Here is a 12,647-nt window from a genome sequence, read left to right on the forward strand (position 1 = left end):
GCACAAAGCGGGTGGCTCCTGTCCGCTTTGCGCTTTGCTGCTTTAAATCGAGCCTCAGAGGAGGGTAGGAAGGGGAACCATGACTTATCTAAGTCCAGTTAATAATGCTGAGCCTGACTTATGGCCATCGAGATTAGCCTGGCCGTCTCAGTGGAAATCTGGGGAGCTGAGGTGGACTTTCCAGTGGTCAAAGTGTGGTTGTGTCTTCCTGCCCGGCATCTATTTCCTGCCCTCTTTCCCCCCTGCACCCCACACCCTGCTTTGAGGGAAGGAAGAGGAGCCATGGATCCTCTGCTCGCAACTGCAGTGGATTCCCTCCACTTTGAAGCAGGAAAGTGGGAGAGGAGCTGCTTACACAAGTGTAAGCTGCTCCCCTCCCACTTTGCTGCTTCAAAGGGAGCCGGGAGGAGGGAATCCGCTGCAGCTTCCTCCACCTCCCGGAGAGCCCGCAGAAGCCGTGAGCTCTTTAAAGGGGCTGCGCGTCTTCTCCTGGCTTTTCTGGGACATGGGGGGGGGATTCCCCCACCTCCCGCAAAACCGGCAGAAGCTGCGCGGCCTCTCCTGGCTTTTCAGGGAGGTGGGAGAAGGGACTGATGCAGCCAGTCAGTCCCTTCTCCCTCCTGGGGAAAAGCCCGCAAGAGCGCACGAAGTTTGTGTGCGGCTCTTGGGGGCTTTCCCGCCTGCCTCCCCCCTGCATTCGCTCCATAGGACGCATACACATTTTCCCTTGCTTTTTAGGAGGGAGAAAGTGCGTCCTATGGTGCGAAAAATACGGTACACAGGAACCAACATTTAACAGTGAGTCGTGAGCACCCTGAAGCAGTAACAAAAAAGGGGACGGCAATCTTGGATTGTAAATGAAATAAGAACCTTCCCAAGCTACTAGTAAAAAAAGAAAACGTATTTTTAAAGAATTCCAAAAGTAACAACAGATTGCCGCAAGTGAATTAAACTCCCACTATATGGACCAACTTGTTAACAATAAACATGTATGAGAGAAGAATTATATTTGGCAATTTGTAACCTAGGGCCGTGGTTGTGAAGTTCTCTTCTCGGGGAAGCCCATTTGGAAATCTCTCTACCTGTCCTTAGTAAAAAGATGGAAGCATAGCTCGTCAGGTGGGCCATGGCGCAGTGGGCTGCAGGAGTGTGGCTTGAGGCTGCTATGTTTTAAGCAAGTGAGTTTTGTTTTTGTTTTTTACTCTGATAACTTCACTGGATTTGATAGGGTGTTTAAAAATAAAATAAAATTGTAAGGTTCCACAAGAGGCAAAACTGGCTGGTTTGGTTTGATAAAAGCTTTTAAAATAAACCAACGAACGACAATAAATGTACAGCTGAAATGAAAAGTTCTTCCTTCCAATGCCCCAGATCAATCTGGATAGCTAACCCAACCCCAATCCAGTAATCTGACGCTTTTACCTGCACAGGTAAAAAAAACCTGTAGTTAAGACTTGTTCCCTCTGGATTTTTGTTTATTTAGCTATTATTTAAAGCATTGTACTTGGTGCTGAGGAACAAGCTCAACAGCAATTCAAAATTAGGAATTTGTGAAACCTTCTCACAGGTGACATCTTATACTCACTGTCTCGATAATACACCCGGAGGCATTTCAGTCCTGAAACATTGTCTCTCAACACCACTTTGTTTGCTCCTGTGGACTTGTCAACCCGCTCAATGACCTCATAATCTCGGTCAGTGTAGTACAGGAAAGAGCCATAGACCGCCACTCCCCACGGGTGAGAGAGGTGAACAACCAGCGTTATCCGATTAGTGCCATCCACGTTCCCTCGTTCAATCTAGGAGGTAAAGGACATGGACTGTATTACAACTGACTGCGAACTCAGATCTCTGTCCACAAGAATTCCATGCCTGAAATTAAAAGTATATCTAGGTCTGGCAGCTAATTTTCCTCCTCCTTCCCAGTTATGAATGAACGGTTTTCAGAAAAACCCCAAAGTCATCCCAAATAAAAACCATTTGGATCACATAAACAGAAGTGTAAGCTCCACTGGATACCATGAGACTTAATTCTGTGGGTAGACATTCACAGAATCGTTCTGCTAAGCATTCCTATTAACTCTAGAAATTAATCATCCGCTAAAAATTTGCTAAAAACGGCGTTTCCGTGTGCTGCGCTGGTGCTGGCTCGCCAGAGCAGCTTCGTCACGCTGGCCACGTGACCCGGAAGTGTCTCCGGACAGCGCTGGCCCCCGGCCTCTTAAGTGAGATGGGCGCACAACCCTAGAGTCGGACACGACTGGCCCCTACGGGCAGGAGTACCTTTACCTTAAAAATGTGCAATGCAGTATTTATTCTAGAGCTACCCAAAGCTGCACACTAAATACTTTGTGATGGATCCATCTCTTCCCTCCTCAACGTTAACCACCTCATCATTTCCGTTTTAAAGCTCATAACTCTTTGGCTGTGATAAGTAGCAGAAGTCAGGCACACAAACATACCCAAGTTTATATGTGCATACATACCACTCCGGTGCTTGTGACTGGCCAGTACAGCTTTTGTTCCTTGATATCAATGGTGATAAACTCCACATGGTCCAGATTACCAGTGAAGAGGGTTTGGATACCTGAGCCATCCATATTTGCACTGCCAATCTTGGCTGGGACCCCACTGTCAGTTCCATGGTCCGTCCAATACAGCTTCCTGCAACGTAATGTTATTTCAATCATCAAGAAAGCAGGAAATGAGGGTTTTCAGTAACCAATGTTTGTGTGTGTACGCATTTAGAGGTTTGACATTCTGGTTGCAATCGTATGCACACTGACCTAACAGCAGGCTCCTATGGCCTCAGACTTTCTTCTGAGTAGGCCTTCATAGAATTGCTTTGTGGAATTCTTATTTAGCGTGTATAACAACACCCCTTATTTTATATTAGCACAAAATGACGTGTTTTACTACAAGTGGTGTTTGGACATAATGCTAAACCGAATGGCTTAGTGCTACAACAATTAGGAGCCTCAGTAACCCTCAGGCTTGTTGGCTTCCGCTTCCCTCTCTTGGCCACAAAGAGACCGGAAGTTTCCTCAGTTTAATGTGCTGTTCAAACCCGAAACTGTGGTTAAACTTAAGTATGGTTAGTTGAAAGAAGCCAGCTTCATAAACTGTGCTTTGGAGTTGGTTTATCTCAGCTAGTCTCAGCTAGTCTGGGATCCAGTGACCAGGAGAGCAGAAAAGTGACCTCCCTGGAACACAAACCTGGTAGCCAGGAATATAAAACCTTGATCGAGCCAGAAACAATTTATTGAACTTACCCGTGAATGGGATCCAAGGTTATACCAACTGGCCTTCCAGATCCTGCAGCAGTACCATCATTGGTGATTAGTGTTTTTCGATAAATTACTTCTCTGTGGAGCGTCAGTACCTACCAAACAAACCGTATGGCACAGAAATTAAGGAAGGCACTTTAAATCACAATTTGCACACTTGTTGGCACAGCAGTGAACCTGTAAGCAACTTAGCTGAGGTGTTAAACTAAGTATTTTTTTATCCTAAAATTGTTATCCTGAAGATAATAATGGCTTACCTCAATGGATTGTGTGGCAGGGTTATTGTAGTACAGATTTCCAGATATCCAGTCTAAAGCAAGGCCCATAGGGGAACCAACAATAGATGCTGGGGCAAATATTGTCCTGTTTGTTCCATCTGACTTCACTCTATGAATTTCCCCCTGAAGATAGAAAAAACAAATGCCAAGCGTTGAAAAACCGTGAACGTCTTACACATGTGTATTGTAGAGCGTTACAAGCTCTAAGGAGGCATATTTGGGTCTACTACAACTTGAATGTAAAAAAGAACCAAATAAAATAAAGCCCCCAGATTAGACACTTTCTATACATAGAAGAAGAAGAAGAAGAGTTTGGATTTGATATCCCGCCTTGCACTCCCTTTAAGGAGTCTCAAAGCGGCTAACATTCTCCTTTCCCTTCCTCCCCCACAACAAACACTCTGTGAGGTGAGTGGGGCTGAGAGACTTCAAAGAAGTGTGACTGGCCCAAGGTCACCCAGCAGCTGCATGTGGAGGAGCAGAGAAGCGAACCCGGTTACCCAGATTACGAGACTACCGCTCTTAACCACTACACCACACTGGCTCTCACTGCACAAACTCCCAAGGAAGTGTATTTAGGATGGCAGCTACTGTCTGATAAATGAAAATAAATGTGCCAGTCCTAAACAGTGATGTGAAGAATCGGGGTAGAGAGAAAAGGAGGCTACAAATGCAAAGAATCCTGAGAACCGCAGTTTACCCCTCACAGAGCTACACAAACTACAGTTGCCAGGATTCTTTGGGGGAAGCCATGTGTTTTAAATGCTAGTCCTACTCTGTGTAGACCCACTGAAGCCTATGGACACATCTAATTTGGGTTCGTTAATTTCAGTGAGTCTACTCTGAGCACAACTTCGCTAAATGCAACTCATTGTGCATGAATGCGACCTTGATATAGTTTGCCACCATAGGGGGCTCTTTCAGCTAAAATGTGAATTACAAGTGCAGTTAATAATAAAAAAATTTTTTTAAAAAAAAAATTGCAGGCCTGACATTTGGCAGCTCTTCCAAGCAAGCCAAATAATGAATTCGGCTTTCATAATAGATTGCAATGAATGACCTGCTTCACAAGATGGTGTCTGCCTACCTGCCAAACACAGGGTGGCAAAACAGGCAAAGTACAATAAGCCATTTGGGGCTGCCCTGCAGATAGAAGTCAGCATGCCTACCAACTGGCTAAAGCATCAATCCCTTACACCAGTTTTTACAAAGCAGAGCGCTTCCAACCAACAGCTATACAAAGCAACTGCATTTTACTTACTGGATTTTCAACCCAGTAGATCATCTGTTCCGAGTCGTCAAAGTCAACATCATATCCATTCTGCACTCCTGCTATTGGAACCATTGCATCATTGGTCTTCTCCTCGGGGTTCAGAGAAATGCCGTAAATTATGTTATCTCTTACGGCTATAAGGAATGGCTCTTCGACTACAAAACAGCATGATAAGCAGCAAAATTTTACTCTACTGTATTTATTAAAAAGAAGAAAATGTAATTCTCTGGCTTGTTAAATTTTGGGGGGAAATTCAGCTCATTGAAACACATGTATGAACACAGTAGAACGTTTTATACCAGGTCAGATTATTTGTGCATTCAGCCCAGTATTATTGGCTCTGACTCACTGGTTCTCCAGGCTCTGCTGCGAGGTATTTTTATTTAATTTTAATGGAGATGCCTGGGATCAAACCTGAAACCTTTAACATAAAAGGTGTGTCTCTCCACCACTGAGCTTTGGTCCCTTCCTATAAGGCATCCATGTCATCAAAGCACTAATTTTGGAGCAGTCCTCTTGAAATCGGCATCCAAGAGAGACTCAAGTCTTTGTCACCTTTGCAGCTACTCTGCGTTTCAGCAGCTGTTGCCCTATTTTTTGACTTGCAAGCACGAAGTCAACTCTAATAGCAGATACTTTCCTCTCCCCACACAGCCCTTCAGAGATCAAAGTGTGGCCTATCACAGAGGCCTGAAATGTCCTGAAATTCTGAACCGCTTGCATATTAAGAGAACTGGACCACCGTATTACTACACAGCTCTAATGCTTAAAAAAGGGGGGGGGGAGCAAAAAAATTTGGTTTTAACAGCTTCACAGTGAAAGGAGGGAAACACAAAAATGTTCAGGGGTTGCATATGATGAATCAGACTGCCATGCGATGATTAAAAAACAAGAAAACAGTGCTGCTTGGGACTTTGTGCTTTTCTGTCATCGTGACGGTTTGCAATATTGGCTCCACCAATTAGCTGTGTAGACTTAAACAATATCACTGTGGTGAAAAGAAAACAATGCAAGCAAAACGCGACTCAGTGCTGAAAATTTCTTGTTGGCAAGCTGAACTAAACAGTGTCAGCAAGGATTAGAGCCCAAATCAATCTCTGCAGGGGAAAAGGTCAAGCCCACCCCACCCCACCCCATTTTTTCCAAATCCTGAATGAGAATGTGTAATACTTGTGTTTGCTACGATCTGCTCTTCTCTGTTAAAACCACTGTGCAGAGCATGTTAACTCAGAAGCTGAGTCCTGCTGGGCTGTATCCAAAAGGTTCTTTCCATCAGTGGAAAGAAGTCCTTCTATCACTTCTTCCATTGAGGAAGCTCATTCTCCCAGAGAAAAGGGAACCTTAGGCTCCTAACTACTATTTCCAGAGATGCTTAGTCCCAGAAATGGAGGCATAGGATTGCAATGTTAAGCATCCTGTAATGATGCTCAAATCCCATGGGAATCTATCCTATTTAAGTCTCATGACCCACGGCCTGCCAGAGCACCTCCAAGGAAGTTAAGTATTCTTGTGCATTATCAAGTCCAATTGACTGAACTCTAACATTTATCATAATACAGTATGTTTTCAGTTTATAGCAGAAAAGTCTACAGAATGTGGAGTCCTACACATATTAAATGCATGTAACGCAAAGTCTGAAATGTTTTCAAAACATGCCTACTGATTCAGGTTTTATAAACTGCATTTTCGCAGGGTTATGCACAATGTTTCCTGAAAACAATAACAACAAAATCTGGGAGATTTGCTCCCCTATACTCTGCTGAAATACCAGACGGGGACTAGAGAAGTCTTTCCCTGATAGTGGCATGTTTTGTGGTTTTCTTTCTCTCTCCAGCTACAGTTCCAGTGACCCCACCTCTCATGCAGTTCACATGATCAGGGGAGAGAGTCCAGCCAGATGGGCAGGCGCAGGAGTAAAACCGTGGTCCCGATGCAGAAAGCAAGCACAGGTGGCTGCAGGGGGATGAGCTGCAAAAATTGATACCTGAGAGAGAGAGAGAGAGAGAGAGAGAGAGAGAGAGAGAGAGAAATAAAAGCATTGATAAGGTAAATTGGGGAAAAAGAGAGAAGTAGTGTGGCATGATATGAAATGAGGGAATTAGGCAAGACCACTGGTTTGTCACATCTGGCTTTTTACATCAAGCTAAGACTAGTTATTGATGGCGTCTCGGTACTATGGCCCAGAATCCTGGTTTGCATTGAAAACCTTTATTTTTAGGTTATACTCGATAGATGGAGTAAATAATGTTTATCTATAGCAGACAGACGAAGAATTTGAAGTTCTTTAGCTTCTTACCTCCTCTCTCTCACTCTTAAATATTTTTTTATTCCTTTTTCTCTATCTTTTCCACTTCCTTTCTCGTTTTAGTTTGGACAAAAAAGGATATTTGACAATAATCTTTGCATTTTTCTTTATTAACCCTAATAAAAACCTTTTTTAAAAAAAGAAAGAAAAGAAAACCTATACTTTTAGAACAACAGTAGGGATTTGTGAGGCAAGCTGCTTATGGGGCCCTTTAAATAGGTCTGTTTTCTCTTAACTCCTTGTACTCATGAACCTCATCCACGCCAATCATTCAAAGCATCCTTATACCGCTTTAACAATCATGGCTTCCCACAAAGAATGCTGGGAACAGTAGTTTTCTAAGGGTCTCCTAACAGTTGGAGCTGCGCCTGTACATAAAAAAATAAAAAAAATAATAGATGACCTGACATCATTGTGACATCAGGGGACTGACAGATGGACAATCCCACCCACATGTCAAAATGGCCTGCAGGGGCTAGACCCTCTTTCCCACCCCTGCTTTAGCGCTGTGGCCCTGGAGAGTTTGCCCAATATCATCGCTGGAAGTATCCAAAATATTCTTGATGTCTACTAATATTTACACTGGATGGTTTTGCTTTTCTGCTGCAAAATCGTAACTGGCTAAGCTTACCGGCCGGTTGCTTCACAGGATGAACTGCAACAATGCCCAGAGGCTGGTTGATATTATAAACCATCACGGTTTGATTTCTTCCATGCCACTTGTTGGCTCGAAGTACTCGGTGGGTGTATCGGTCCGTCCAGTATACAAAATCTTCAAAAAGGGTCAGTGCGTGAGGATGCCGCAGCACCTAAAAGAAGGGCAACGGGCTTGGTTTCATTTTAACACTGTTGCTATTACAGTTGTTACTGGTATCCAGAATAAGTGGCACAGCACAGAAATCTCTACATCTACTCTCAAGTATAATTTCTCCCACGACCCAATAAAATATGAGAAATAATGTAAGCATTGCTCCAGGCTGCGGGACTTTTATATGCTACGCACAAAGGTGGAAGGACCCATTATTGCCAACAATGGAAGAATGGATGTTAAAATTAACAGACTTGGCTGAGAGATGTTGACATGAGAAAAGCCATTGTTAACATTTGTTAAAGACTGGAAACCTCTCACTGACCTGTTGAGTGAAAAAGAAATAATGACATTTGGATTTGAGGACTGAAGATGATGTTTGTTTATAGAAAGTGGCTTTGTTGGGTCTTATATTGGAGGGGATGAAGTGAATATTGTTAATAGTGGACGGACGTAGCATCAGGAGTCCCTTACCTTCTGGATTTTATTCCCCACTCTCTCTTTTAACCTCTTTTCTATTTCTTTTCCTTTATTTCTCTCTTTCTCCTTATTTCTTTCTCTTCCCCTCCTTTTTCTTTATGTTTTTATTGTATTTAGATCAAAGTCTTAGTTTGGATAAAACAGAGGAAACAATATTTGATACTGTTTTGTTAGTTTTCTCTATAAACCCTAATCAAATTTATTCCGAAAAGAAAAAGAAAGAAAGAAATCATTTAAGCCTCACTCTTCCGTTTTGCTCTCTTGTGCTTAGATTGAATAGTTCTCTTCTTATGAAAGCCATGTTTTGGGGTCCCAAAAATCACGATACGGTGGGATGTCTGAATTCTGCAAATGTGTTAAGTCTTTTTAAGTTCAATAGACTTTGTCAGCCTTAAGCCAACAGCTACAAGACAAAGTTGACCTATGTTCTTTCTCTCAAAGCACTGCATCCCATACAGGAACTAGACAGCAAGCCACAGGACTTTTTTTAATAAGTGACTTTTAAGCAATATATTGTAGGCTAATGGCTTCAGAAATCTGTCATGGTGCAGTGGACAGGTGTTGGACTTGGACACAAGAGTTTTGGAGTAAAGTCAGAAGATTGGGACCTGCTGCCTCACCACAGAAGAACACAGAAGCCATTTGCACCATACAGGAATCCATGGTCACACCCTGCGCCCCCGGCCAATTTTCTTGTTTTTTCCCTTTTCATACCAAGTCACTTGCCACCACCTGGCGCCTGTTGTTTCCATTGTAATCACAGAAATCAATGTAGTCGAGATAGGCGTCGGCAAAATACAGCAGCTTGTTTGGGTAATCGATGGAAAGTCCATTGGGCCAATAGATCTTCTTACTGACGATGGTGGTTCGTAATGTGCCATCCATGCTTGCTCTTTCGATTCGGGGATTCCGGCCCCAGTCTGTCCAGAACATCACGTGAGCACTGTGGAAAACAACTGATTAACGATCGCAGGAACAATGGTACCACTGGTACAGTCGGAAATGTCAAAGGATCTCACTCACAAAAGCTGCTTTTGGTGTATTGAAAGGTGCTATAGTGTAATGGCTAAGAGAGAGAGCCAAGGGCCAGAATGTCCCTGGTTTGAATCTTGCCTCTGCCAAGAGCTCACTTAGGTGGCCTTAGTCCCCTGCCCAGCTTTCCTTGGGGCCCAAATGGGGCTATTTTCTCCCTAATTTCTCTATTTTTAGGGCAGAGTTCAGACAGCCCTACCCAGAAACACTTGTCATCACACACTGCCCCTAGTTTCAGCCTTGAAATCAGCCTCGTCAGGGCTTCCGAAATGTAATAAGCAACCATATTAATTAAATGAGACTTCGTCAAAATGCTTGCTGTGGTTCCGACACCAAGTTGATTTAAAGCATTTCCACAAGAACCCCAGACCTGAAAGAAGTGGAGCTGACTGCTTCTAAACAAAGGAGTCAAAGACGTATAAATCTCAGTTGCCAGTAAATATAAAAAATGTGCAAAGGAGATAAGGTTCTGCATTTGCAAAAAAAGAGAGAAGCATATATCCTTACAAAAAAAAATATATGCAGAGCAAGGTGTCTCAGCCCATATTTCCTTATGTCCCTTGATGCCTTTTCTCAAAACTTACTGTCCATGGAAAACAAGGAGCAAAAAATAAGAATAAAAAATAAGCATGTAGGTTGAAGCAAAACAGCATCTCTGCTCTTGGAGCAGGCCCAGCAAGCTGCTAACTCTTCAGAATGCTCCACTGTTTCTGAAATTGAACTAACACAACCTAGTTCATGGAGAATATATAAAGTCGGGATTGTAAAGCCCCTCAACTCTTCATATAATCTCTTACGTAAATAAGTGGCAGATGCATTTTCAAATATACCATGCAAACAATAAAAAAGTGTTTGCTAAATGTATCTATGATGACTAACCCAAGCTGGCCAAAGAGTTGGATTTATTGGGCTGGCATGGTTGGGTCAGACCATTTCCTACAGCTTACGGAATAGGAGGACCATAGAACGTAGCCAGAACTACACCTAATGTCCTATGAATTTCACATTCCCTGTATAAGGAGCTGCTTAACAATGGGGTGAACTGGAAGTGGGCAAGTGGCACAAGATGGCCAGTCTGATTCAAAACCCACAGATTTCAATCTGCGTACTTTGCTTAGGGTTAAGCTTTGGACAACACTTCTAGGAGAATTCAACGACAACTTCTGGGAATGTGGTCAAGTGACTTGACTACTACACTTCATAGAAATACCAGCAAATGGTGATATAACACTACAATTTGTTCATTCAGTAATTCTTTGATAAATTGCCCTTCCCAAGGAAGCAAGTATCCCATTGTCGAAAGGTGCCTTTTGAAAAAAGGAGAAAACCTTACTCTGTCCTGGGATCTAACACTAGTCCCCTTGGGTTTGTTACATTTTCACTGATCAGCACTGTCCTGTGGCTCCCATCGAGTCTGGAGACCTCGATTGTCTCAAGAATGAAGTCTGTCCAGTAAAGATTGCGGCCTACCCAGTCCACTGCGATGCTTTCTGTTACGGTAACACCACTGTCAAGTACCTGCCGGAAACCATGAAGGAACAAGTTAGTGCTCTTGCAGTTTGCTACAGCCAAAATGAGTGAAAATTAATGAACTGTCTATGGAAAAGAAAAGGAGCAGCTTCGTTCTTATTGACAGCAAAAAGAGAGCTATGCTATGTAACTCATGTTCCCAAAGAGACTAATTCACTGCAATGAAACAATTCACTGCTATTCTAAAACTACTACAAACAAATGGCTTATGGTTGGAAGCAGTTGGCCTGCTCTCACATTCGGATAGTATTTGAGTAATGTTAAAGATACAATAATAGCTCAAGAGAAGCAAGAGGACTTGGCTCTGCAGTAGCAAAGGGTTAAACAAAAGTCACAAGTACTATCAATTACGTACTAGGAAATACTAGTGCCCTGTGCATTTTTAGCTTGTTTCCTTTATTATGGGAAGAATCTACCCAGCAGTGTGCTGGAAGTAAAACTGCTGTACAAAACCCTTCGAGACGGATTCATTCAAAAACTTGCAAGCATCAAGAAAATGAAAGCTGCCTTTGGGACCCTTGCAGACTGAAACAAGGGACAGACATCAAATGAAATGAGCAAATCCTCTACCCAGTCTGCAACATTTAGCAGCCATGCAGGCTTATCCCCACAGTGCATAACAGAGCTCTGTTTTCTACTCCCTTTCCCAACAGTGTACGTACATAACAAGCGCTAAGGCAGGGCACTGTGAGAGATGGGTCTACCACAAATTATGATGTCAAATTTCCCACATCTGGGGAAATCACAGAGGTCAGCACATGCCTTTGAGCAGCACTTTTCACTCCACTGGGTCAAAGAATGCAAACAATGGCGTTTGCCATGGGAGTAAGTCCTTTCATGCATTACACAAATGAAAACAGCTGGCTCCACCATTTCAACACTTGTGCACTTCATGAACATCTGTAAAGAATTTAGCTACAGCACAAGTGAAGAAGTGGACACACACACACACAGGGGCGCCATGCAATCGTGACATGCGGCCAATGTCTGCATTCCATGAGAGACTTACAACTTTCCTGTCTGTCCCATTCTGGTAAGCAGTCCAAATCTTGTCCTGTGTGGTGTCAGACCAAAAGATTCGATCAGTAACCGAATCAAAATCAACAGCGACAATGTTCCTTCCGTCGCGAACCAAAGAATAAATGTGCTGCGCGTGGGAAGTTATGTTGTCGACAACAATTTGGTTACGGCTTGCCACCAACAAGAGGAGATTCCCAAATTCTGCAAAAACAGGCAAAGTCATGTAAATTCTGCAAAAGTTTTTTTTAAAAAAAAACAACTAAAACCTGCTGGAGGAAAAGCCAGTCATAAAATCGCCACCCCTGGACCTCATTTCGTGACAGGAACTCAGCGGCAGAGCATATGCTACAGAGGCCTCTAAGGGATAGCTCAGTCAGTAAAGCAGGAGACCAGGGGTTGTCTAGACCAGGGGTTGTCACCCTGGTCCCTACCACCCACTAGTGGGCGTTTCAAGATTCTAGGTGGGCAGTAGGGGGTTCTACGGCACAAGCTGAATCCTCCTTTCATTGAGCACTGGTGGGTGGTAAGGAAATTTTACCATCAAGAAAGATGCACTAGTGGGCAGTAGGTATCAAAAGGTTGACTATTCCTGGCCTAGACAATGCTATGCTAGATGGGTCCAAGAGTCTTAACT

General features: G+C 43.2%; 1 protein-coding gene across 1 annotated transcript in view; it reads right to left on the minus strand.

The window, feature by feature from the left end:
- The window catches only part of LRP2 (LDL receptor related protein 2), a 144,091-nt gene that overhangs the window by 59,534 nt on the left and 71,910 nt on the right, over positions 1–12,647 (minus strand). The window contains 10 exon segments of the mRNA XM_083702334.1: positions 1,586–1,799; positions 2,487–2,664; positions 3,273–3,382; positions 3,545–3,688; positions 4,827–4,993; positions 6,694–6,822; positions 7,775–7,952; positions 9,146–9,374; positions 10,797–10,981; positions 12,003–12,214. Of these exon segments, the coding sequence (XP_083558460.1) occupies positions 1,586–1,799; positions 2,487–2,664; positions 3,273–3,382; positions 3,545–3,688; positions 4,827–4,993; positions 6,694–6,822; positions 7,775–7,952; positions 9,146–9,374; positions 10,797–10,981; positions 12,003–12,214 (1,746 nt within the window).

This window comes from Podarcis gaigeae (genome assembly GCF_964106915.1).
Source record: "Podarcis gaigeae genome assembly, chromosome: 1".
Taxonomy (NCBI): Eukaryota; Metazoa; Chordata; class Lepidosauria; order Squamata; family Lacertidae; genus Podarcis; species Podarcis gaigeae.